The sequence below is a fragment of the Athene noctua genome, chromosome 18 (genome assembly GCF_965140245.1).
Source record: "Athene noctua chromosome 18, bAthNoc1.hap1.1, whole genome shotgun sequence".
In the NCBI taxonomy this organism is placed as follows: Eukaryota; Metazoa; Chordata; class Aves; order Strigiformes; family Strigidae; genus Athene; species Athene noctua.
In genome coordinates, this window is record NC_134054.1 from 11,832,631 (window position 1) to 11,857,552 (window position 24,922).

At 59.2% G+C, this 24,922-nt stretch overlaps 1 protein-coding gene across 3 annotated transcripts in view; it reads left to right on the plus strand.

Annotated features, from left to right (window-relative positions):
* ARSG (arylsulfatase G) overlaps window positions 1-24,922 on the plus strand; it is a 34,778-nt gene that overhangs the window by 2,536 nt on the left and 7,320 nt on the right. For 2 of the 3 annotated variants that reach the window (XR_012634771.1, XM_074922045.1), the window contains exons 2-11: window positions 5,691-6,460; window positions 6,756-6,943; window positions 7,786-7,833; window positions 7,913-8,024; window positions 8,330-8,467; window positions 12,146-12,342; window positions 12,980-13,060; window positions 16,331-16,439; window positions 20,764-20,884; window positions 24,578-24,668. Coding sequence is in view for 2 of the 3 variants with exons in the window: in XM_074922045.1 (XP_074778146.1) it covers window positions 6,264-6,460; window positions 6,756-6,943; window positions 7,786-7,833; window positions 7,913-8,024; window positions 8,330-8,467; window positions 12,146-12,342; window positions 12,980-13,060; window positions 16,331-16,439; window positions 20,764-20,884; window positions 24,578-24,668 (1,282 nt within the window). In the remaining variant the exon portion in view is untranslated. The remainder of the gene's footprint in view (window positions 1-5,690; window positions 6,461-6,755; window positions 6,944-7,785; window positions 7,834-7,912; window positions 8,025-8,329; window positions 8,468-12,145; window positions 12,343-12,979; window positions 13,061-16,330; window positions 16,440-20,763; window positions 20,885-24,577; window positions 24,669-24,922) is intronic. The other variant, XM_074922046.1, reaches the window with a different exon arrangement.

Genomic DNA, 24,922 nt, shown 5'->3' on the forward strand with positions numbered 1-24,922 from the left:
GCGCGGAGAGCGCGGGGCTCAGCAGCACTCGGCAAAGGGGGATGGAGCTGAAGTGAGGGACACACTAGGGTTTCCCCTAAATTTTCCTAAGTACAACAGAGGAAAAAACCTGACAGCACTGCATTTCCCAGCTCGCTGTGCCACAGCCACCGCTACCACCCGGTGCTGGCTTCGATGCGCCGGGCACGGACGGACGCTGCCGGGGGGGTTTGGAGCCTCGCACCCTTCCTCGGGGCTCATGAGTGAGTGACTTTTGCCCACAGGCAGTAGCAGAGGGCTCCGAGTGAGGCAGTGGCCAGGCCCTTCCTCGCCCACCCTCCCATGCTGGCCCAGGACCCCACCAAAATTTGCTGGGTTAAAGTGGAATCTGGTGATTCTGGTTTGTACCCTTGGAAAAGCTGCCCGGGTTAAAATGTTCCTTCAGCGCCTCACCCGTCAGCAAGGGCTGCTGTGTTTGATTTGGCTGGAGTCCCTTCTCTTGGGTTTTTTTTGGGTTTTTTTTTTTTTTTTACAATGGGCAGCACAGGTGAGCGTAGTGGGCAGCGGAGGCAAAATTCTGACAAATCTAACCAACGAGCTGTTGCTTTCGCTCAGTCACTTCAAGGAAGCTTGCTGCTGGTTTCTCATGGCAATGCTGGTCCAACGGCTGCCGCCTCCAGCAAGCTGCTGGTGCTCTTGTTCTTGCAGGGAGGTTTTATCAGCTTCACCCCTCGCAGTCCCATCCTAAACAAGCTCAAATGCAGGCGCTGGGGCCATGGGGAGCCATGTGTGACACGAGGATGTGTCCTTGGGGAGCCTCCTGTCGTCCCGTCCTGCAGGAAGCCCCCTCCTCCGCCGGGCTGTGCCGTTCAGGGGTAACGGGTAAAGGCCAACCACCTCTTCTGGCCTCGAAGGGCTGATATCCCGTTACACAAGCTTTTCCTTGAGAATGGGTCACCCTTCCCGAGCTGTAATTCTTCCTGGCAGCGACAGTGCAAGTGGTTATGGGACAACAAAAGAGGTTTGTGCCTCCAGGGGAGAAATAAGAATGCAAATATCTTTGGCATGAAAAAACAAAGGCGATTTACTCCTTGGTATTTCTTGTCAGTGCTTTGCATCTGTCTCTGCTTCACCTTCTCATTCCTTTCCTTTGGGCTTTCCAAGTGTAATAAGGCTTTGGGGAGCGATGGGGGCTGGAGGGGCCCTGTGGGAGGGACAGGGCTGGTGGCTGCAGCCTCACCAGCTTCCCAGCTCCGCTGTAAAATCCTTTTTTCCCCCCATATTGTTTGCCCACTTTGGGTGGATTTTTTCCTGCTGCAGCCCAGCCTCGGAGAGGACTTGGCCGTGTCTTGCCAGGACGCTTTGCCCCGGCACATCCTTTGTGGGTCTGGCCAGTGCCAGGCAGCCGCTTGCACCAGGACCTGCTTCTCCATCTTCCCAGGGGCTTCTGCACCGCTCCCAGCCCGGGTGCGTGGGGGGGGGCGGGCTTGGGGGTTCTGTCAACCATAGCAGAAGAGAGCAAGTGTCCCGTCAGCGGGCATAAATCAGCCAGGAGCTGGAAAACAGGGCGGGCTGCAAACAGAGAGGGAGCGCGGGCCCCTGCTTTCTGCCGCCGGATGGTCAGGGACTTCCAGTTCATTTATTCTGCTGGGGTTCGCCCAGCCCTGCTCGGCATGTGTCATGTTTTCTCTGAAAGACTTAGCAGTTAGATGGGTGAAAAACATTCTCCTGTCTCAGGAGCTGGCAGAAATCCTAGTAAATCTGCAGAACTATGTTTTTGTCGGTGCTGCTTATTCTGTTAGGGAAACTAGTATAAACTATTCCAGTAGAAAACCTTTTCCTGGAATAAAGTCTTGACTCTGTTCAGAGCATTGTCAGGACTTTATACCGGGAACAGAGCTTTGCTGGTAAACATGCCGGGACTGAGGAGCCCTAACAGGGCAGACACAGAGCTCGGGCAGCCTCTGCCCCACGGATAAGCCCCTCAGAAGGCACCTGCTGCCCTTTGCTGTGCTCGTACCAAAAAAAGATATCTGTGCGTGGTTAATTTGCAAACAAAACATGGTTTTCTTTTTTCTCTCCTCTGAAAGACCGGCTGTCCCTGCCAGGATGTGCCACTGTTCATCCTCTCCAGGCTGTGGCCAGGCATCCCCCGGCGGGGTCGGGGTCAGCGCCACGAGCCAGGCTGTGGGGACACGTCCCCATCCCACGTCACTCGGCAGCCGTGGGGTCCACATGCAGCTTGAGCGCTTGCTTCTGCATGGCTGCCTCAGTTTCCCTAACTCAGCCTGGCTGATGCGAGGGGTGATGCTGGGAGCCCCCAGGGCAGCCCTGGGATAACAGCAGGTGCCCGCCCTGTCCTTATCTCCTCACTCCTCGCAGCGGGGATGGGGATGTCTGCAGGGCTTTTGGCGGGAGAGCAGGCCCGCCGGGCGGGTTTGGGCTGGAGATCAGAGCTGTGATGTCCCGGGTGGGGTGTGAGCCCCGGGTGCTGGCAGGGGACAGCTTGGCACAGCCAGGCGTGTTTCAAAGGGCGGCAGGTTTTTCCGGGCTCCGGCTGCTGTTTTGCTCTCCAGGCAGGCGTGAAAATGTGAAAGAATGTGAAAAATGTGAAAATGATCGTGCTGGCCCCAAGATTTGTAAACTTCTGGTTAATGTGTAATAAATACATGACAGATACTCCCAGCTCTGGGCGGGTGACCACGGCTGCTCAGTGGTGGCACAGCCGGCGGTGGCATCCCCCAGCCGAGGAGGCATCTCCCCTGCCCTGCCCTGGTGCCAGCCCCAGGGTGTCCTGAGCAGCAGTTTGGGGGCTTTTCTAAACTGGTTTATCTGGTCTCCACTTATCCCTTTCTCTCTTTCTGTGAATCCCCTTGTCTGGCTTGCAGACATGCACTTTTTCATTCGTTTAATTCTTCTCTGGTACAAGGTGGGTGCGGGGAAGCCCATGTGCACAGCGTCCGGCCTGAGCGATGCCGGTGAGGAGCACGGTGCCGGTGCTGGTTATCTGGAGACTTCAATCCCTGGCTGTGATTCTGCCCAGGGAGCTCATCGAGCTGTAACCACGGACGTGACTGTCCTGCTTGGCACCAAGTGAGGTGCCGCGACAACCGCGCTCCCACCGTAGTCAGCCTGGGGGAATCTCTTCTGCGTCATTTAATTTTTTTTGAAAAAATATCTAAAAGATGGTCCTTCAGCTCTGCATGGTTGTAGCAAAGCTATAGGGGAACAGAGTTGCTGCTGAAGCGTGGGTCCCGGCGTGGGGTGGGAGGACCGGGGCTCATCCCAGGGAGGCTCCCCAAGACCCCCCCTGGCACTGCCGCGGGACGTGCGCAGCACAGAGCCGCCTCACCCGGGAATCCGGGATCAAAAGGGTCGCAGAGGTGCTTCTGCCAAGGGGCTGGGAGCAGAGATGTTGGAGTTGACGCCAAAGGGCGGCCTCGTGCTGTGCTGGGGCTTGGACCTGCTGTGGACGGGGACGGTTCTGCAGGAGCCTGGCGAGAGCTGCGCCGGCATCGTCCCCCCTTCCACAGGCTGCGTTCCACCTCTCCTTCACACGGCCTCCGAGCACCAGAGATCAACAAGTTTTGTCTGACTCTAATGCATAAATTTCAGCCCTGGATGACTTTCCCCTGTAATTTAGAAAGAAGAGAGTGTCCTTTGAAAATGGTTTTGATTGTTTTTGTTAGCCGTGTCATCCTGGCGTCGCTCCCCAAAGTAAATGGAAAGGACAGAGGTTTGTGGGCGAACATGGATTTGGCTCCCTTGGGTTTTTCTCAGTTTTTCTGGGTGGCTGCAGGTGCCGACCGGGGGTCCCCGGCGCATGTTGTGTGGTGCAGGGCCACCCCCTGGGGATGGGATGGGTGGAAGATGCTCAGAGGGGCTGGGGCTCGGCGCAGGGCCTGCGCTCAGCCTGGCAAAGGGGCCCAGGAGCTGGTGGACACTGGTGAAGGGGCCGGAGGGTGGGATTACGTGGTGTGGCTTCCTGGAAAGCCTGAACATCACCCGCCTTGGGCACGGCTCGGCTGGGAGGGTTATGTGGGGCTCAACTGAACTTTGTCGCTTTATTTTTTCCCCAAAATCGATTCCAGTGCTGGGTGATCTGCTCCATCCCCCTGTGGAGAGCTCTGCCAGAGGGCTGAGATGGGGCTGAGATCACCCCGGGCCGTGCCCGAGTTAATCCATGTTATTCCTGTGAAACTGGTGGCTCAAGTCCAGCTGGGCTCAGCCCCTGCGTGGGGGCGTTGGACTGAAGCAGAGCCGCTCCTTTCAAACATCCATCCCCACAGAAACCCCAAGGGCTTTCCACAGAAACTGCAAAGGGAATTTGTAATGGGAAAATAAAGGCGATTTAGCCGCCATCAAACATGTCCTAACCTTGATTCTCCTCGCTCTGTGGCGGTTCAGGGCGCGAGGATGAGCTGTGGGTTTGCAGTTAGGGTGCAGAACGGGAGCTGGGCTCGTGCGCTTCGCTCGGGCAGGGCCGTGCAGCCTCTCCCACAGCTCAGCCCCCACCTGCGGCAAAACTCAGCGACCCACCGCATCCCACCCCCCTGAATTCATGTCCCGAGAGCTTCGAGGCCCATCGCTTGGAAGTTTCTAAATTGATGCTCTGAGCTACGAATTATGAATGGAATCACACCCCTGATCACTGGCAGTCCTGAAGCTGCTGATCTGAGAAACAGCCCAAAGCTTTTAAAGATGCGAACAGCGCAACCTGGGAATAATTTGCTTTGCCAGCTACAGACCTCTTGGCCTACAGATGGGGCTCATCGTATTCCCTCTCCTGCCTCCTCCTGTCCCCTTCTCTTTTGTTTTCCAGCATCAGCTTCTCTCCTCGCCCTCCCAATTTGTCTTCATGGTTGTTGTCCTGCTTGGCTCAGTGATCATCCTGTGGCAGCTGCATCCTTCATGACATGTTCCTCCCCCAAGGTTGCTGGTACCAACTGGGGACATCTGCTGCAGTGCTGGTCCCAGCTGGGTCCTGCTGGCCCTGGCTGTCCCCATGTGGTCCCCACACCGTCCCCATGGCTGGTGCAGAGCTCCTCACACAGGGATCGGCAGTTTTTTTGGCAAATCTCTGCTGCTTCATCTCCCTTTGGCCATAACTTTGTGCTCAAGACGTGGGGTTTCACAGCTCCATCTCTGCCATCGGTCTGTGGGGTGTTTGTCCTTGAATTTCTCCACCCCTGGAGGCCAAATCCTGCCCTAAACAACCCTATGTGCTTAATCCTGCAAACCCAGGTATTTCTGGGGTTTATTGCTTTCTGGGTTTGTCTGGATTTCTGCATTCTTGCCTCCGGGACCAGGTTCCTCCCAGTGCCCCAAGGCAGCTGCGCTGCCTGCTCTGACCCGCTGACAGCAGTGGGGCATCGTGAGCAGAACTAAATTAAAAAAATGAGCTTTAGAAACTTCTCAGTTGTTACAAATGAAGGCAAGGCCCTGCACATTGCCCCCCACGGTGCTGGGAGGGAGCAGCGCTGCTCCCTGGGGATGACAGCACCATGGGAAACCATCCCAGCCTGGGCAATGGATGCGGGAAAGGGGCACTCGTTTTTTCCAGTCCTTTCCAGTTGAGTCATCGTGATCCAGGCAGCAAAAAAGACAACTTCAAAGGCAAAGTCTTGGTGCCTGGATACAGCATCCTGCCCTGGGCTGGGATGCAGGAGGGCTCCAGCAGGTCCTGACTGTGTCTTGTTTCTCTTGCACAGGGGATGCTGTAGCTGTGCAAGGTGAAGGACGGACCAACAGTCACAGGCAGAGCCACGGCAGTTATTTATCCTCCTGGAGCAAGGGAGGGCAGCGCTTTGGTGAGCCGAGGAGTGTGGTCTGCAGGGAAAGAGCCATTTGTTGGATGCAAATATCCCTGCGGCTGCGGTGAGGGGAGAGGAGCCTCTGCCACAGATCGAGCACACTTCTGGAGGGAAAAACACCACTTTGGTTTGGTGTCTAATTAGATATTTACCAGGAAGGAAGGAAAGTTAAAAATAGAGTGACAGTGACTTCAAAGGGTGTTTTTGTCTTCTAAGAATAACACCTTTGCTGGCGCCAACTTCAGGAATATCAGCTGTGCCTGGGTGCGAAACATGGAGGAGATGTTGCAGCTCGGTTGGTAGCCAAGGGGGCAAGCCAGGACCACCCGGACCCAGCCCTGCGGGAGCAGCTGAAGAGGGGACATCTGCATCGCTGCGAGGGCCCGTGGAGAGCTCAGCTGCATCCCCAGGGACACAGCGGAGGGAATTTGGGGAAGACGAAGCTGCCAGTGCCCCAGTGTGGGTGGCACCATGGGGACCCCCTCCCCGCGGGTGGTGCTGGTGCTTGCCGTGGCACTGCTGGGGTTCTCGGCTCCCCGGGCAGCGTACGGGCGGCCCAACTTCATCGTCATCCTGGCAGATGATGTGGGCTGGGGGGATCTTGGGGCCAACTGGGCAGAGACGAAGGAGACCCCACATTTGGATGAGCTGGCGGCCGAAGGGATGAGGTAACGTCTGTCCCCCCTCCCCAGCCCCCTCTGAGCATCCCTGGTTACTCTGTCCTGCAGCAAAAGGGGTTTTCCTGGCAGGTGAAGGGGGTTCACTGAGGTGGTTTTGGGTGCATGGGGAAGGTGCCTAGCGCCCAGCACCTTGGGGTGCAGGTCCATCCATCCCCGCTGCGACCTGCGAGCTTCATCCTCAACTCCAGACCCTCATCGTGGGGCAGGAGGGGACACATGCAGGGGAGCAGGGAGGGAGGGGGCAGCGTTGGACCGTGCAGCGAAGGGTCCTTTCATTTTCTAGGTTCGTGGATTTCCACTCAGCTGCGTCCACTTGCTCCCCGTCCCGCGCCTCTCTGCTCACGGGGCGCCTCGGGGCGCGCAACGGGGTGACCCACAACTTTGCCATCACGTCGGTGGGCGGCCTCCCCCTGAATGAGACCACCCTGGCCGAGGTGCTGCGGGAGGCTGGGTACAGCACGGGGGCTATAGGTAACACCCGCCGTGCTGAGGGTGCGTCCGGGGTGGGGGGCGATGGCGGGGGGGGGGGTGTCCAATGTGCCCGTGTCCATCCGCAGGTGGAAACTGGCAAATAAAGGAAAGTCTAAAGGATCACATGGGAGAGATTTTGCACCTCCCCCTTGGATTTTGCAATGCCAAGCTTGAAGTCTTCATTTTCAAACATACGATGTGGTCTGAAATCCAGCCCCTCCCCAGCTCTCCATTTAAGCTCTAATTGCTTCACCTCGCAGGGAACGCACCCGATTTTCCTTAGCAAACACACCCGTCACAGCAGCTCTGCCATCCCGCAGCCCACACCGGAGTGATGCCACCGGTGCTGGCCCCGTGCCTCTGGGCACCCTCCTGTCACCGTGGCTCCCCCCGGCCCACGCAAGCCCTTTGCACCCTCAGGTCCTGTTGCTTGTGCACAATGCGCTGGCAGAAAAGCCCTTGGTTTCTCCTTTCCCCCCCTCCCCAGTTTTTGCAGTTCTCCCTCTTGGATTGGGGCATTCAGTGGGAGCAGGCGCCTGGCAGAGGTCAGAGGATGAAGCTGGTTGTTTGGGAGGGGTTAGAAAGTTGTCTCCTTTGAACAATAAATGCATGAAAGAGCCTTTTAAAGCTGGGAGCAGTCGATTTGCACAGGCACGAGATACCTTATGCATATTTTCTGAATTTTGGAAAAAAAAAAAAAAGACGTTCTGGAAATGTGGCCAGCATAGACTTTCTGGTTGCTAGATTAAAGCCCCCAGCACTTTGGGCACCTCGTGGGTGATGGCTGGTGGTGGCTGTAGCTCTTTTAACCTCTGAAATGATGTTCTGTGGCTTCCACGCAGGCAAGTGGCACCTGGGACACCACGGCCACCATCACCCCAGCTTCCGCGGTAAGGACTGTGCCAGCGGGGACAAGCTGAGCATCCCGTGGTCGCCTTGTCCCCGCCGACACCCTCGCTTGCCCCTCAGGCTTCGACTACTTCTTTGGGATCCCCTACAGCCACGACATGGGCTGCACAGACACCCCCGGCTACAACCTGCCGCCCTGCCCGCCCTGCCCGCGGCTCGGCGCCGCTGCCAGGTACGGGGGCACGTGGGGGGTTCGAGTGCTGACACAGGGAGGTGCAGATTTGCATCGGTGTCCCCAGCCCTGAGAGCTGCCCTTTGCTGCAGTTGCCTCTCCATGCACCCAGTGCCTGCCCTGGGCACCCCGCAGCAGGGCACAGGTCAGGGAGGGGGGTCTGCCCTGTGCCATGGGGACATCGGCATCCTTCCCTTTCCCCTCCTCATCCTTCTGCACAGCCAGGAGAGCAGTGGGGCTCCACGCCTGCTGCCATGGCTGGTCCCTGCTCCGGTGACGAGCGTGGGGTGGCCTCTTCCCGGCAGGATCGGGGGGAAGGACTGTTACACGGAGGTGGCCCTTCCTCTCTTCGAGAACGTCACCATCGTCCAACAGCCCGTCAACCTCAGCAGCCTGGCGACGCGCTACGCGGAGGAGGCAGCACGGTTCATCCGCCGGGCGAGGTGAGAGCCCACCCCACCCACCCGGGGGTCGCTGCAAAGAGGCTTGTGCATCGCTTTGGGGCGGTGCTGGGGCCAAGGGGGAGATGGGTGTTGCCTGTTGGTTCTTGGGGAGCAGATCTGGGCTCTCCGTGGCTTGGATTCCCAACCCACTGGAGGATGGACAGGCCACCGAAGCTGTCACTGGGGTCCTGCAGGACTCGCCCTGGAAGCCTTTTAGTGCGTCCCCTCTAACAGGGTTGTGTGTGTTTAAAACCACTGTTGGGACTGTTTAGGGTGAGGAGGAGAAGGCTGAGGGGACACCTCAGCACTCGCTACAACTCCCTGAAAGGACATTGTAGAGAGGTTGGTGCTGGTCTCTTCTCACAGGGAATTAGCGATAGGACAAGAGGAAATAGCTTTAAGCTGCAACAGGGGAGGTTTACAGTGGACATTAGGAAAAAAATTTTCAGAAAAAGAGAGGTCAGAGAGTGGAACAGGCTGCCCAGGGAGGGGGGAGTCCCCATCCCTGGGGGTGTTTAAGGGGCGTTGGGATGAGCTGTGGGGGGATGTGGGGTAGGGGAGAACTTTGTAGAGTCGGGCTGAGGGTTGGACTCGATGATCCCGAGGGGCTTTTCCAACCTGAATGATTCTGGGATTCTGTGATTTACAAGGAAGGTCAGAGCCTCAGAGTCGGGCTGTGCTCTCGGGGTGACTGCAGTGAGATCCCAGCTAGCACGGGAGGGAGGGAGAGAATGAACAGGAGCCAGCAGTGTGCCCAGGGGGCCCAGAAGGCCAGTGGCATCCTGGCTTGTGTCAGCCATAGTGGGGCCAGCAGGGACAGGGAAGGGATCTGAGCCCTGGGCTCGGCACTGGGGAGGCCGCCCCTCGGGGAGGGGGTTCAGTTTTGGGCCCCTCACCCCACAAAGGCCATTGAATGACTCGAGCGTGGCCAGAGAAAGGCAACGGAGCTGGGGCAGGGTCTGGAGCACAGGTCTGCTGGGGAGTGGCTGGGGGAACTGGGGGGGGTTCAGTCTGGAGCAGACGAGGCTGAGGGGAGACCTCCTGGCCCTCTGCAACTCCCTGCCAGGAGGGTGCAGAGAGGGGGGATGAGTCTCTGGAGCCAAGGCCCCAGCGCCAGGCCCCGAGGGAATGGCCTCAAGCTGCCCAGGGCAGGGTCAGGCTGGCTCTGAGGAAGGATTTCTGTGCAGAAGGGGCTGTTGGGCGTTGGAATGGGCTGCCCAGGGCAGGGGGGAGTCCCCGGAATCCCTGGGGGGGTTGAAGAGTCGGGCTGAGCCAGCGCTGAGGGATCTGGGGGAGTTGGGAACGATCAGGGGGAGGGTCATGGTTGGGCTGGAGGAGCTTCGAGGGCTTTTCCAACCTCAATGATTCAGGGATTCTGTGAATTGCTGCCACCCATCTGTCCCCCAATCCCTCCCTCCGTCTCCGTGTGGCACAGGACGAGGCAGCAGTGGGGTGGGCAGTGGGGGTGCCTCTGTGGGTGGGGGCTGCTGGTGGGGGTGTGGGCGCGGGTGCTGCGTGGGTGCTGATGGCAGCTCAGGTGGCAGGACCGGAGCAGCACCCAGAGGTGCTTAAACTCACCCCGTATGTGGGATTTGAACCATTTTGGGGATAAAGTGCTCCAGGATCCCTGGGATCAGGGTCAGCCTTCCCCAGGCGTGCGGGGACACGAGGAACCCGGGCGTGCTCTTCCCCGAAGAGCAAAGTGGCTCCTCCGAGACAACAACCCCAAAGCCTTACTGACGGGTTGTGTAATTTTAATCCCTATTATTGGCGGATTATGAGCTGTGACTTTGCAAAACGCCTCGCTGCAGCGCGAGGAGGGGAAGCGCTGCCGGGCAGCCGTGCCCGAGCCCGTCCCGCGCCTGCACCCAGGGATAACACAGACCCAGGGAAGGGCCGCAGCGGGGGGGGCCTGAGGATGAGCTGGGAAAAAGGTTTGGGTAACGGGGGCAAACAAAGGGCTGGGCAGGGAGCAGCCTGCGGGGAAATGGCTCTTTATAATCCTGGGTACTGTTTTGGGCGCACAATATCTATAATTCATCCCCTTTGGATGCCAAGAATCGGCCGCAGCGTGGCCCGGCCGTTGCACCAGGGCTGTGGGGCAGCAACGGCCCCCCCTCCCCTGCAAACCCCCAGTCCTCGGGGCTGTGAGGATGCTCTTTGGCTGTGAAACCAAGCAGGTGAGCTCCGGGTTAATAGGAAAAACCTTTAAACTGCACAACAGTGTTTTGGGGTTATCTGCGTTCATGGAGAACAGGATTAAGCAGGTGCCTGCCTTCTCTCTCCTTCTCTTTGATGGCTTATTCTAGTTTTCCTCTGCCTGACTCGTTCATTATGGGGCAACAAAAGAACACCGGATTTGTCATCTCGGTGTTTTTTTAACCAGTCGTGTCAAGGTTGAGCAATTCATGGCAGTGAAACTTATCTTTGTCTGGGACACTTTGAGCTCAGCGAACATGGGAGCAAAAAGCCAGGGGCGTTTGTCTTAAGTTATTGATTAAATGTTTGCTCAATTTTCAGGAGAATTCTGAAATGTTGATGTGAAAAGCAAGGGGGATGTTCAGCTGAACGCTGTGGTCATGAGTCTGTCTGGATGCTGGAGCCCAGCGGGTGCTCCTGGGAGGGATGTGAGCTGGGGAAGCAGATCTCCCCGCTCCAGGGTCTCCGGCATCCTGAGGGGAAAGGTGCTGCCGTGATTTGTGGGCGATGCATCAGCACCCCAGCAGCGTTTTGCAGGGCCTGGGGAGGGAGCCGGGGGGACACGACCCTTCGCAGGGCTCTGGTGCCATTGGGGAAGGATGCGGCAGCTCTGGCCAGGATGGGATTTACTCATTTTCCATCCCCAGGTGGGTGACGGGTAAAGGAAGGAAGTGCCGAAACGCACGTCGGAGGGGCCCCGAAAGCTTTCTGGAGGCAGCGATGGGGTGGCCGGAGCCGGGCGCGTGCGCGGGCCGGGGCACGTCCCCGGGATCCGGCCCCTCCCCGCCGCTCGCCATCCCACCCTTCCCCTCGGAGGTCCCTGAGGAAGAGCAGGCCTCGTTGGAGGAGATAAATATAGCCGTAAACAAGAAAACAGGACATGTCCTCCGATGATTTAAAAGCAAACAGGCAGCGGGGCAGCGCGCGGCGAGCGAACGTGCCGCGTTCCCTGTCCGGGGCTGCTCGGCAGCACCGAGGCCGCGCTCAGGGTCCATGGGGGTGTCCTGCTGCTGCTCGGCCTCTGCTAAAATCACCGGCGAGGGCCAAGTGCGTGCTGGGGAGGGAGAGGAAGGGCCAGAACGGGCCCCGTGAGAGAGGGGAGGAAGGCAGGTGGGTGCCAGGGGTGCACCGAGGGCGGGTGTTTGGCTGGCGGCTGGCATGCCGCTGGCTGTGGGACACCGGGAGGTGGAGGAAGGGACGAGCCCATCCCGAACGGAAGGACAGTGGACAATGCGGGGAGGTTTACGCAGGAGCTGGGCAGAAGCGGCTCACACTGCACCAAGCATTGCCCGTGCAGGGGGAGCAGGTGCCCGGCGGGTTTGCAGCCTCTGGTGCACACCGGGGAGGTTTTTCCCCCCGAGCTGTGGCAGAGGCAGGGGTGGCGCCAGGGCTGTGTCCCCAGGCTCGGCTGTGCCACCACCCTGGTGACCTCCTGCTTCCCCAGCCCGGCTGAACGCTCTCCCCCTCTTCCCTGCGCAGCGACAGCGGCCGCCCATTCTTCCTCTACCTGGCGCTGGCCCATATGCACGTCCCGCTGGGGGTCCCCCCGCCGCCACCCCCCGCCTCGGGCAGGGGCATCTACGGAGCCTCCCTGAGCGAGATGGATGCCCTGGTAGGACGGATAAAGCAGGTCGCCGACAGCCACGGGAAGGGCAACACGCTCCTGTGGTTCACAGGTACAGCAGGAAACCCAACCGGCTGCGGTGCTCGACGCCGGGGAACGGCCCGTGTCTGTCCCCTGCCCTCCGTGCTCCCAGCTGCTCCACGGACTGGGGGGGACACCAGCAGCCACAGCCGAGCTGCCCAGCGCCATCACATCATGGGGATGGGGGTCCCGCGGGGCTGCGGCCGCTCAGCCGGGTCCCCACCCCGCCACCCCCCCTTCGGCCACGAGGCTGAACCGGCAGGGCCGTGCCTAATTAAACTGCAAATCCTCATTCATTAAGAAGCCCAAATCCGCTCTCGCTGAGCAGCCTCCCTAATGAGGATGTCTTGCTCCTGATGACAGGAACCGCTCAGCCGCTCATTAACGCCCGAAGCTGGTGGCAACTGCCCCCCCCTGCACCCCAGCTCTGCTCCAGCCCCTCACCTGGGACTTGGGCAGCCCCAGCCCTTGAAAATAAACTTTTAGAAACAAAAATAAATCGACCCACTGCACTTGCTAATGTGGGAACGCATCATGGGGATGGGAAGGAGGGATGGAAGGGTCACTTGTCCTTGCCCACCCCCCCCCCCCTCCCCCCGTTGCAGAGGTGTCCCCTCCCAGCCCCATGGTCCCGGTGTCTCTCACGGGGACATTTCTTTCTCTTGCAGGTGACAACGGGCCCTGGGCACAGAAGTGTGAGCTGGCAGGACGCCTGGGTCCCTTCGTGGGGGCCTGGCAGAGGCAGCGAGGTAACCTGGCAGTGTGTGGGGGGGTACCCCTGTCCCCAGGGGTGCAGGGGGGGCTGCTCCACAAAGCCCTTCATCACCCACCGAGGAAGACATGGGGAACACTTCACTCCCCAAAGTTTCCGCTGGCTGGGGTGCATTGCCTTGAAGACAGCCCAGAATAATTTTATTCTTTCAAACAGTCAAGTTTTCCCCTAAAACTGCTGCTGGGGGGGGTGTGGGGGGATGGGGCCCCCCCCTGCTCCCTGTTACCTTGGAGGTTGAGGCGAGTGGCTGCTGGTTTTGGGGCTGGGATGCCCTCACCACCCACGGCTCGGGCAGGGTCTCGCAGCCCCCAGCCCCATCCCACCCAGAGGAGAGTGCCCGGCAGCCCTCTCAGCACCTTGGAACTTTGCTTTTCTTTCTCTCCATCATTTGTTTTTTCTTTCTTTTTCCTGCCTTTCCTCCTTTTCCGGCCAAGCCATCTGCTTGGTGGGTTTATTTCAGTCGGAGCGGCCAGAAGCATGCATGAGTCAGGCGTTTCCCACTTCTGCTTGTATTACGCAGTGTAAACGCACGCCGGGCTCGGTTCCCCTCTTTGCTCGGGGTCAGCGGGGAGGGAGCGGCGGCCGAGGGGCCGCAGGCGGCAGCGCCTCTTTCCTCCTCCGCTTCCTGACACCCCGGCGATGCAACCGTGGCCACTTCCCTGGGCAAACGCTGCCGCCAGGCTGGCTCGCTTTCCCGTTCCCAGAGCCCTTCCTTCGGCTGGCCCGGGGATGAAATTGTAACCTTAATTATTTCCTTTTTTTTTTTTTTTTTTTTTTTTCTTAGTAAACAAACCCTGCTGACGACCTGGGTTGCTCTTGAGCAACCAACGGTCACAAGTCGAAGCAGATGGTACAGACAGTCCAGCGTTTGGGAACAAAGCTGGGAAAACACGGCCCCTTTCCAGCCTCTCGCTGCCCTGCAAAAACACCCCGAGCCCTCGCTATCACGGGAGGCTGGGGAGGAGGTCGGGCTGGCAGGGCTCTCGGAGCTGGCTGTAAATGCTGCCTGGGAAGGATGACTTCTGAAATCCCTCGGCTGGGGGTTGCACGGATGTTTTGAAAGCCAGCCCAGTGTTACTGTCTGCTGCCGGCTGGTCTAACGCTGCAAACACCCGCTGGTGTGCAGGGTGGGATGCGTGTGTGTCCCCCCCTTCCCTGGCTGGGAAAAGCCCTTTGAGGAGCAGGAGGGCAGGGGGCAAGGGGCTGCTCCGCGCTCTATACACAGAGCTTGGCGTTTCCTTTTAGGGTCCAACCCAAATTCCAGAGATGTTTTCCATTGATTTCGGGTGGTCACTGGAGTCGGTCCTCGCACGGAGAGAGCAGCACGTCTGTGTGTGCTGACCCCTTCTCCTGGTGGGGAGCTTCCCGTGGCCTCCAGCCCGCCCCAAAAACCCGTCTCCCACCTCGGGGTTAAGAGCCCAACAAGGGGGTGCCGGGATGGAGATGCACGTTTTGGGGATGTGATGCTGAGTGTGTTTTGAGGCAGGTTTGGGAGGCTCCAGACCTGGTGTCCCTGTGCCGGGGACCTGCTGTGTGTGGCAGGAGAGGGACCGGGGGTTTCATCCCAGCATGGGAATGCTCAGTTCAGTTTTCCTGGAAAGCCACGGCCTCCGTGGTCCCCACAGCAGCAGGGCTGCATCATCCCTGCTCTGGAGAAAAATCCCTGGTCGGGTTTGGGGTGTTTCAGCCCCATTTACTGCCTGAAGTGTTAACGTGAGTTAATTCACAGGCAGCTCCAGCCTCCTGCCCAGCCACAGGGACTCGGGTGGCTGGAGGGAAATACCCACCCAATGTCCTCCCAGAGACCCCTCGACCAGGCATGGAAAAGCCCTTGAAATGCAGCTGCCTTACGGGGAGGATGAGTTATTTAATCTAAGCTCAGCGAGGAGAATTGTTATTTATTGCTATAATTGCTATAATTTCCTCAGGTGTCTGAGGCAGGCGAGGCACCTTCCTTAATCTGTACGTGACGCGTGTTGGAAGCGCAGTTACGTTTCCAGTAGCCACAAGAGACCTCGGTACCGGCTGTGCCCCACTGCTTCAGGCCCCAGAGAGATGTTCCTCAGCGAGAAACACCAAAAGTTTGGGTGGGGAGTGGTAGAGATCAAGGATGTGCTTGCTCCGTGCTGGCAGGACGGGCACCAGGGTCAGAAACCTTTTCCCTGGATTATTCCTCGTGCCGCCGGCACCGCGGCATCCGTGGCACACGTGTCCTTCTCCGCTCTGGCTCCATAGGGCGGCAGCGCTCGGGGGGGGCAGGATCAGTCCCAGTGCTCCTCCCGGGGAGGCCAGGCTGGGCTGGGGAGCGCGGGGTGGCCGTGCCGCAGCAGGGACGTCGCCTCGCTCTTGGCTCGGCCCGGAGGAAATGGCTTTGGGCGAGCGCCGTTGCCATGCGCACGCTGAAAGGCGGGTGGACAAAGGCTGCGCCTGGGAAGTTTGCTCGGTGAATCGGGTCGGGGTTTTCTGTTTGCCCCATTCCCAGCCCCTTCCCCCTGCAGCTGCCTGGGGCCCTTTGGGCTACAGCCAAAGCAGAGGCTCTCTAACGCCCTTCCACCCATTTCGATGATCACTACTCCCATTTCAGTGCCCCGCACCCCCATCTTGTTGCTCAGCACCCCCGTTTTGTTGCTCAGCACCCCCGTTTCAGTGCTCAGCCTCCCAGATGGAGGAAGGGACGAGGCAGCTTCCCTGAGCTGTGCATCTCAAACCCAAGGGCAGAGCAGGGGCCTTTTGGGTGATGTCAGGGAAACAACTCAACATGTTAATTAGCCGGCAGGAGGGTTATCAGCAAGACGGTGTTTTTAACGAAGCAGGTTTCCAGCAGGCTGGGGGGGCTGTTGGTGCTTTACTACACAGAGGGCCGCAGCCCGTCTGCGCAGGCAGCCCCTGGCATGAATTCCTCTATTTTTTGCTTGCACTGTATTCTCACCCAGTATCAAAAATGGGTGGAACTGTGGTGGCTCTGGCAGTGACTGCATTTCTCATCTCTTGCTGGGGCAGAGGAGAAACACAAGGCACTGCTGAACTGAGCCCCCTTTCCCTATTTCTTTTAAAACCCCCCTGTAACTCTCCTCCCTCCCTGACCCAGCTCCCTCTCCACCAAAATCACCCTCCTTTGGGGTCATTTACTCCATCTCTGCCTCTGAATAGCTCCTTTCCCAGGGAAACTCTGGGGTCAGGAGGTTTTTCCCCTCCACACAGAGCTCCTGGGCAGCGGGATGCTGAGTGCTGCCCTTTTCTCTTGCAGGTGGGAGCTCAGCAAAGCGAACGACCTGGGAAGGAGGGCACCGGGTGCCGGCGCTGGCGTACTGGCCTGGCCACATCCCTGCCAAGCAGACAAGCCACGCTCTGCTCAGGTAAGAGGTTGGACAGATCGTGTCGGGGAGCAGGGCAGCCCCCTTTTTTGGAAGCACCCACCGTCCCCGTGCTGAGACCCAGGTGATGATCTGGATCTTGGCAGCAGCAGCTGCCCCGCACTGGTTATTGCCTGCCTTGTGCCAGACTCTGTACTTTCGTCCTCTCCCAAGCCCGTAAGACTTAATGCTTCAGCAGAGAGGAACTGAAAGGGCTTTTTGTGAGGCTGGCGGGTTGGCGTTAGCAGCCACTGGGCTCCGTGTGCCTCCTGGCCGCGGTGGCTGAGGGCCTCCCGATAATTAAAAGATGACGATGTTCTCTCTCTCCACCAAGAAGCAGGCTTAGGCTTTGTGGTCTGTGAATGGCTTTATGTGGAGGAGGGTGCGGTTGTGGGAAAGGCTGGCCGGAGAGATGGTGCTTTGCAATCAGCGCAGGATGCGGCCGGGCTGGGAGGTAGCGAGTGACTTTTGTTGTTTCCGGAGAGAGCGGAGGGAAGGGGCTGCTGCCTCCCCCTCCTCGCCTCGCCGGGGAGCGTGGAGGGGTCCCTGTTGCAGCAATACTGCACCTCTGCGTGCAGCGAGTGCACCGTTCCATGCGGAGTGCACCCCTCCTTACAGCCCTCCTTTGCAGCAGACGCAGCCGAGGGGGGGCACAGCCTGGGCTGGGGGCAGCGCAGTGGGATGCCCCGTCCCCTTTCAGCCCTTGAAGCACACGGTGGAGGTCAGGGTGGTGGTGCCGGGGGGGGTTGCTGGGAGTTGGGAACGTGTCCCAACTGCTGGAAGCTGGTCTGGACTGGTGGGCCCCCGGGAGGTGTTGGGTGTTTCTAAGGTCCGGGAGATAAGCTGGAGCCGTTTACTCCTCACATGGCCTGAGGGCAGCTCTGGGAGCTGGATCTTTGCAAGTGGGGGAAGGTTCAAGGTGTGAGCTGGGGCACTGAGGTGGTGGAGGGGATGGGGTGCCCACAGCACCCCTTGGGATTTACCTCCAAACCCTTCCCCTCCATGGCTGGGGGATGGACCGACCACTGGGACATGGCCTGAGCTGCCAACCCCTGCGGGATCAGTGCCCATCCCCATCCCCTGTCCCACCGGCCTCCTCCCAGGCATTCCCTTTATCTCCTCGAAGACCTTATCTCCTGCATTCCCCAGCTCCAGTCCAGCAGGTCAGACAGCTGGAAATCTAGAAAGCCATCGGCAGCACGGGCTGTGCTGCACGCTGGGTGCTCGGGAAGCAGCTCTGTAGCTTCCCAGGAGCCACAGCACAGCCAGCATCCTCCACAGCACAGCCCGGCACTGCCACGGGGCTGTGCCCGGGTGTGGGGCGATGTCCTGGCATCAGGAAGGGGCAACCCCCTGTTCGGGAGGCAGCAGGGAGCCAGCCTGGGGGACATGAGTGATAGCTCATGCTCAGAAATGTGTCACTACTGCGATCCCAGCCACAGCCTGAGCTCTTGAGAAGGGGACATGGAGAGATGCGGAGGGACGTGGAGGGACATGGAGGGACGTGGAAGGACATGGAGAGCAGGGGCTGGTCAGTGCTCACACTGTGTCAGGGCAGGTGGCTTTTCTCTGCCCCTAGAGTCACCCTGGGGACATCCCCCACAGGACAAGCGTGTGAAACAGGGCGGTTGAGGACTTGTCCCCGCAGCTGATGGGGAGGACCAAGACGCTGGGGAGGGGATGACATCTGGGTGCAGGTGCAGCTGGGAGACCTCCGCAGGGCAGGGCTGGGTGAGGACAGGCGTTAGCTGCCTGCGTGAGCCTCCCTCTGCCCCTGAGGTTATGAAAATACCGACAGCCTTTGCCACCCGGCTTGGGACAAAATCCTGTGCCTTGCCTCTCCCCGGCGTCGCTCGGCTTTGCATCCTCCCCGGCGCAGAGAGCCCGGTGAGCAGGGGTGAGCGTGCCCAGGGGCCAGGGAAGCAGAAAAATGCTGATGTATCGCCGTGGACTTGCACCTGCACGCTGGTTTCTGCAGAAAACTGCCATGTCGGCTTTTCTTAATTATATATAATTGTCGGAGCCACCTGCTGTACTTCTGCCCTTCCCTGCCCCAACCCAAAGTAGGGCACGGAAGAAATAGGTCAGTGGGGTGGTGAAGAAGCAGAATTGCACCACCCTGGCTGCGCCAGCAGCGTGGGGCTGGGCAGGTTGGGCAAGCTGGCTGGGGTGTGGGGAGAGCTGGTTCAGCTGCCTGCAGCTGCCTGCACCCCGTCACCGCCGGGGCAGGGCAGCACTCCCTGCCGCCATCCTGCCCGGGGTGCTCAGCGCCTGCACAGCACCCGCACAGCTCTGCCCCTCGGGGCCTTCTTCCTCCGCGTTCGGGGCAGCAGCGGGATGCTGGAGTGACTTTTTTTATTAAACCTCTCCTGGCCGGGGCAGGGGGGTGGCAGCGTGGCTTCCCCTTTCCCTGCAAGCGTGGCTTCCCCAGCTTGGCTCCCAGGATGTGCCTGCTGCTGAGGCCTTGGCTTCGATGCCAACTTTGACCAAAATCCTGTTTTTTCATGCCTTTTTCCATGGGTTACATCTGCCTGTGGCCGGGAGGGATCTTTGACCACCTCTGCCCACAGTCCCATTGTCCTCCCACCCCGGTGACTGTTTCCAGTAGTTCCAACCATGCACCACGCTGGGGGCCTGATCCTGAGGGTGCTGAGCACCCATGGGACTGCCCTGGGCTCCCTCTGGGGTGGACCTGGGATGACCTCAGCGAGGTGCTGCAGGGTCGTGCCCTGCCTCGGGCGCAGCGGGGAGCTGGAATTTTTCTGGGCGCCTCCCGGCTCGCCTGGTTGCTGGGGCCGTCTCGGCGAGCGTGCCGTACCGGGGCTGCCTCTCAGCAGTGTTTGTTCTTATTTGTTCTCGCCGTCTCTTAGCAGCTAAATTAAAACTTGTTGAATGGCAGAAACGGGGGCCCTTAAGCCCTGGACTCTTTTCCCTCTCTGTTCACACAGCCGTGGCAGAAGGGTGATGGGGAGGATGGGGGTGGCAGCACCCTGTGTACCCCCCGGTGTTTTCTTCCCACCCCCCCAGCGATTTCCTTGCCCCCGGGGTTTTGATCCCCCAAGAGGGTTTTGCAGCCGGAGGGGTGCGGGCTGGGTCCCCGTCGGCCGCTCAGCGCCGGTGGCTCCCGGCTCATCAGCTCCCGTGCCACGGCCTCGTCCCCGGGGAGGGAGCGCTGGGATGTGTCACCTGGCCACACCGACATCCCGCTGTCCCCGGGGCCGTGGGACACCCCCAGTTCCGGCGGCTTCTTTTAGAGGTGCGGGGTCACCCCGTGACCACATCTGCGAGAGGGAAGGATGCGCTTTGTGGTGGTGGGGGGGACACAGATGCTTGTGCCTCGCAGGAGCAGGATGTGGGGGGCAAAGTCAGATGTGGGGGCTGCTCGTGGGCTGTCCCCGTCCCGCTGGAGTTGAGCCCACCGGGCAACGCGGCCAGTAGAGGGGGAAGCCCTTGCCCAGGCTGGTCCAGGGGCTGGCAGCAGGGCCGGGTGATCCCCGTCCCACCCAGCAATGACTTTGCTCGACCCGTGGTCCCTCCGCACCGCGGGGACGTGCCGGCGGCCGAGCTCCGGCTGCGGGGCCACAGGTAGCAGGTGGGAAAGCAGAGACTGTCCCTCTCCGCATCCCCACGGAGCCCGAGGGACAGCGGCCACCCATTCCTTCCCTGCATCCCTCCGCACCGGGAAGTGACCAAGGACGAGCCCTGAGCACTCTTTTGTGGCTGAGGCCCCTGAAAAACCCCGAGAGGTTTACGGTGGAAATGCTGACGGGCGTTTTGGTGGGAGTGCACAAAATAGCACCGCTCTCATTTTCCATTCTGGCTGCGACGGCTCGTGCTGCGCCATGCAAAAGCGAGACCACATTTTCCTGGGGCGACTGGATCTGCTGTCATTGGCGTAAAAAGTCCCTGTGCTAGCACTTTCTCCGGAGGGTGACCCGCTGCCTTCCCCCCGTGTCCCCGGGCGGAGGGACGGGGGCTGCCCCGCTCCCCGCCGTGCCCGTGTGGGATTTGCCGGGCGCGGGAGCGGCCGATCCTGGCTGAACCCGCCGCTGGCGAGCTGCCGGCGCCGGGGGTGGGAGGTGTGTGAGGCGAGGGCTTGCTGGGGCCCAGCCGCTGCTTGAGGCTGGGTTTAACCTTTTCTGCAGAGCTCAGCTGTTGGGATGGGTGCTGGGAAGCAGCCGGCCCCCCCCCACCCCACCAAGGTGCTCCCCTGCCATCAGCACACCCAGTGCCCCCCAGGCGAGGGGCTGTGGCGTGCAGGTGGGGTTGGGGGGACCCTCCGAGGTGCTTTGCCCCTTGCTCTGATGAAAGCCACCTCTTTCCCCAGCACCCTGGACATCTTCCCTACGCTGGTGGCCCTGGCTGGGGCGGCGCTTCCCCCGAACAGGCGCTTCGACGGCTTGGACGTGTCCCCGGTTCTCTTTGGGTGGTCGGATGTGGGACACAAGGTAAGGCAGAGCCACCCCCCCCCCGGTGACACCCCCCTCCTGACAGCGGGTCCCACCGCCTCTGAGTTAAAACAGGTAAGTGGGGGAAAAAGCTCCGGGCTGGCAACGTGCGGCCCTGCAGGAGCATCATCCCCTGGCCCAGAGGAGGAGGAGGAGGAGGAGGAGAGCCAAGACTGGGCTCAGGGAACCGGGGTTAAAGGGCTTTAGGGTTAATGAAGAGTTGGTTTACGCTTTGTTCATAAATCTGGGATTAGAGGTGAAAATGCCTATGCAGGCAGCTTGGCGTGCCTTCCTGTGAGCTGGGCCCGCTGGCCCAGGGGTGCCCGCACAGCAGCCCCACGGTGCCTGGCACGGCGTGTCTCCTTCCCAGTCGCAAAATATACATCAGTGTGGGAAAGAAAAGATCCCAAGGGCTCGGACCTAGTTGCATCCGCTTTATTTATCTTGCCAGATCGAGCCATAATGAAGCCCTCCTCCCCCCAGCTCCCTGGCCGGGGAACGTGCCCATTGCTGATGTTCGAGCAGGGCAGCTCGCCCCGTACCCTGCAGCTCTCTGCCCATACAATAGGAGCTGCTGACAGCTTCTTTAAGCCTAAAAAAACACAGTTACAGAACGAGCAGTATGGCGATGCATTTTTCTCAGAGTTGCACAAGATTTTTGCAGAACCCAAAAGGGGAAAAAAAAAAAAAAAAAAAGTGGCTTTAATAGCAGTCCTGCAGATAAAGCCCGATTTTGCTTTTAAAGTCCACCCTCCTGTGAGCACCACGAGCCAGCTCCCAGTGGGGATCTTGGATTTGCTTTCTGCGTCCATCAGGGTTTTGGTATTTGCTTTGTATTTATGGAACCCTCTGCTGAACCGTGAGATAAAGCGGGGAAGCGGATGGGATGCGGCCAGCGCGCTCCGCTGTGCTCCGCGTGATTAACCCTCCTCTCCCGTGCGCGTGGTACTGGGAGCAGGGACGGGGGGTCTGCTGGGACCGATGGTCTGCTGGGAATTATGGTTTGTTGGGAGCGATGGTTTGCTGGGAATTATGGTTTACTGGGAGTAATGGTTTGCTGGGAATTATGGTTTGCTGGGAATTATGGTTTGTTGGGAGCAATGGCTTTCTGGGATGGATGGTTTTCTGGGAGCAGTGGTTTGCTGGGAGTGATGGTTTGCTGAGAGCAACGGTTTTCTGGGAGGGGTGGTTTTCTGGGAATGGTTTGCTGGGAGGGATGGTTTGTTGGGTGTCAGGGCACAGTGGAGGGGCACGAGCCCGCGTCAGCCATTCCGGCGTGTTTCAGACCAAGGGATAAAAGTCCTGAGCTGTGATGCACCACCAGCTCCTGGGGCTTCCCCAGCATCGCCCCAGCCCAGAGCTTTTCTTGGGGGTGTTGGTGCTGCAGTCAGGGGGGAATTAACCCCTCTGGGGCTGGGAGCTGGGGGCGCACAGCCAAGTTGTCCCCGCCTGTCCTGGCATCCCCAGGGCGTGTGATCCGGCTGCCGCAGGACGGGGTGACCTTGGGGGGACACCCAGCCCTGCGGGGTGACCGGGATCAAGCACGTATCCCCGCTCCGTCCCCTCTTGGTTCTCTGCCTTTCACCTCCCGCTGGCGAGAGGCTGATAGCAGCCCCCCCTTTGATGCTGCAGGGTTTTCCTTGACACAAATCCTCCCGAAAGCGGTTCCTGTTTCCGCACAGCCGCTTTCCTCACGGGGTCCCAGGGGCGGGTGAGGCTCCCCGGCGCGAGCGGCCCGGGGTAACCTCGCTCCGCGTCCCAGCCCGCGCGCTCGGCACCGCCACAACCTGTGACGGTGCTGGGGCGACGCCAAGGTCCTGTTTGGAGCGAAGGCTATTTGCAGTAAAAACAAACACATCCTACAAGATGTATCAAGGGTACAAGTGTCAGACAAATAAGCTCTTTCCACCAGCTTTAATGGCAGAGGGGTGTGCGCCTGCTCCCCGCGCGCTTGCTCGCTTGTGCAAACAACCCGGAACGCCGAGTTCAGGCGACAGGTTTTCTGGGGAGAAAAGGCTTTTTTTCCTCCCCCCCCCCCCTTTTTTTTTTTTTTTCTGTTAAAATAACAAAGTCACAGGTCAATAGAAGGGTTGCGGACCTGGGAATGTTTCTTGAAGGGGCTCAATCGAAACAAGCTCCTTAATTATTCAGGATTATCCATTAAATTATAATAGATTTTCTTAGTGTGAGGTTTCATGAGGCAGGTTTAGGAATGTGCTTGCTGGTAGCAAGGGAGATTTAAGTCCCTTTAGAGTGAGATGGCAGCATCCCAACTGTGCTTCGAAAGGTGTAGGCAAAGCTTTAAGGCTGGAAGCAGCCGAATTGGTTCCGTTGCTGGTACCTTGGCTTCCCAAGCCCTTGAGTATTTGCTGATTTCTGCTTTGGAGCTGCTTTAATTCAGGCTGAGGAGTGTCAGCATAGGGGGACTCTGCAGCAGGGGTTTCCTTCGTGCAGCACCTCCTTTTCCACTTTACACCCTTAACTCTTATCCCTAATATATGATTTTTAAACCAAGCTCCAGAAGGAGATTTTTTTATTTTATTTTTTGAACTTTACCTCGCACCAGAGGGCAATACAGGAAACCGAGAGCGTTTGGAAATCACCCCCCACCCTGAATCCTGGCATTTCTTGGGTGAGTTACCAACCAGCCCCCCCGGACGGCGGCCGCACCCAGAGCAGGCAGCGTGGGACCGACACCTCGGGGTGCCCGAGCGGGTGCCCGGCGGTGCTGCGTGCCGGGGCAGGGCTCTGTGCCGGGCACCTGTTAAGGCATTACTGCTCCGGTCAGCTGCAAACGCTGTTACTAAACTTGGCACCGCAGCTGCCTACAACTTCGGCAGATGTTTCTAATTTTTAACACAGTGGAAATTTCTTGAATCACTTTTAAACTCAAATTCCCAGGGAGGAAACCTCGAGTGACTCACCCCTCAATGAAGCCATTGGCTCCGCGGCAGATATTATCTGACAGATGAGCCCGCTGAAGCGTCCAGCTCACTTGTCTTCTCCCTCCCATGTGCCAAAGCTGTCGTCCTGCGTGGATCAAGTGTCCTAAATACCGAAAGGGAGAGATTCGACCCGCCCTTCCCTTCCTCCCTTCCTTCTCACCCCCATTCCCTGTGCCGGGACGGCTGTTGTTAGGGAAGGGAGCGCTCGCACAGCGGGGTGAGTCAGCGGTGGAGACGGACCGGGGGTGATGTTCCAGCACCTCACCTACCCGTGCAGCCTCCGCTTCGCATGAGCTCACCCTCAGCTTGTGCCTCGCTGCTGGCCCCAGGCAACGGTTCGGCTCCCTGAGCTGTCCCTGCCAGCAGCTGAGCTCTGGGCACCCAGGAGATGGGTGTCTCGTCAGCATGGGGCAGCGGTGGGTGACGCAGAGCACTCGAGACCGGCCCAGCTCTGAAATGTTCTGCCCTGCTCTGCTGAAATCCCCCACGTCTTCATGATCCCTAGAACTGGTCTGGGGAGTTGAATTCCTGGCATGCAGGGCCAGGAAGGCACAAGAGAGATGCTGCTGTTTCCCCTTTTGCTGTCACCCCACACTTCAGCGAGCAAAATTCGGTTGGTTGCTCAGAGCCCAGGTGTCTCTAAAAGTGTGCACGGGTGAGACATGGTCTCATCTGGGGAGGGAGTGGGTCTCACAGAGCAGGTTTTCTCTGGAACAGGCTGCCAGGCGCTTTTCTGTTCTTCCTTCAGGTTCTGCTCCACCCCAACAGCGGAGCAGCTGGGAAGGACGGCGAGATAGAGGCGCTACGGCTGGCTCAGTACAAGGCGTTTTACACCACAGGTACTACGTGCCTTTTAGAGAGCATAAAGTCTGGGAAAAAACCTTCTGGTTCCTTTCAGATACAGGTAAAAACCAACTCAGGTTAATTCAAGCAGGAGCAGACCCAGCGAGGAGCACATACGTGCCCCTAGGAGCAGGACCCAGGCTCCCAAAGCTGGGACATGGTGGGACTGAGCTGTCCCAGATGGGTGAGGAATAGCGAGGTGATCCCTGGGCAGCCCGGGACTCCAATGTTTTTCTCTTTTTCCCTCCCC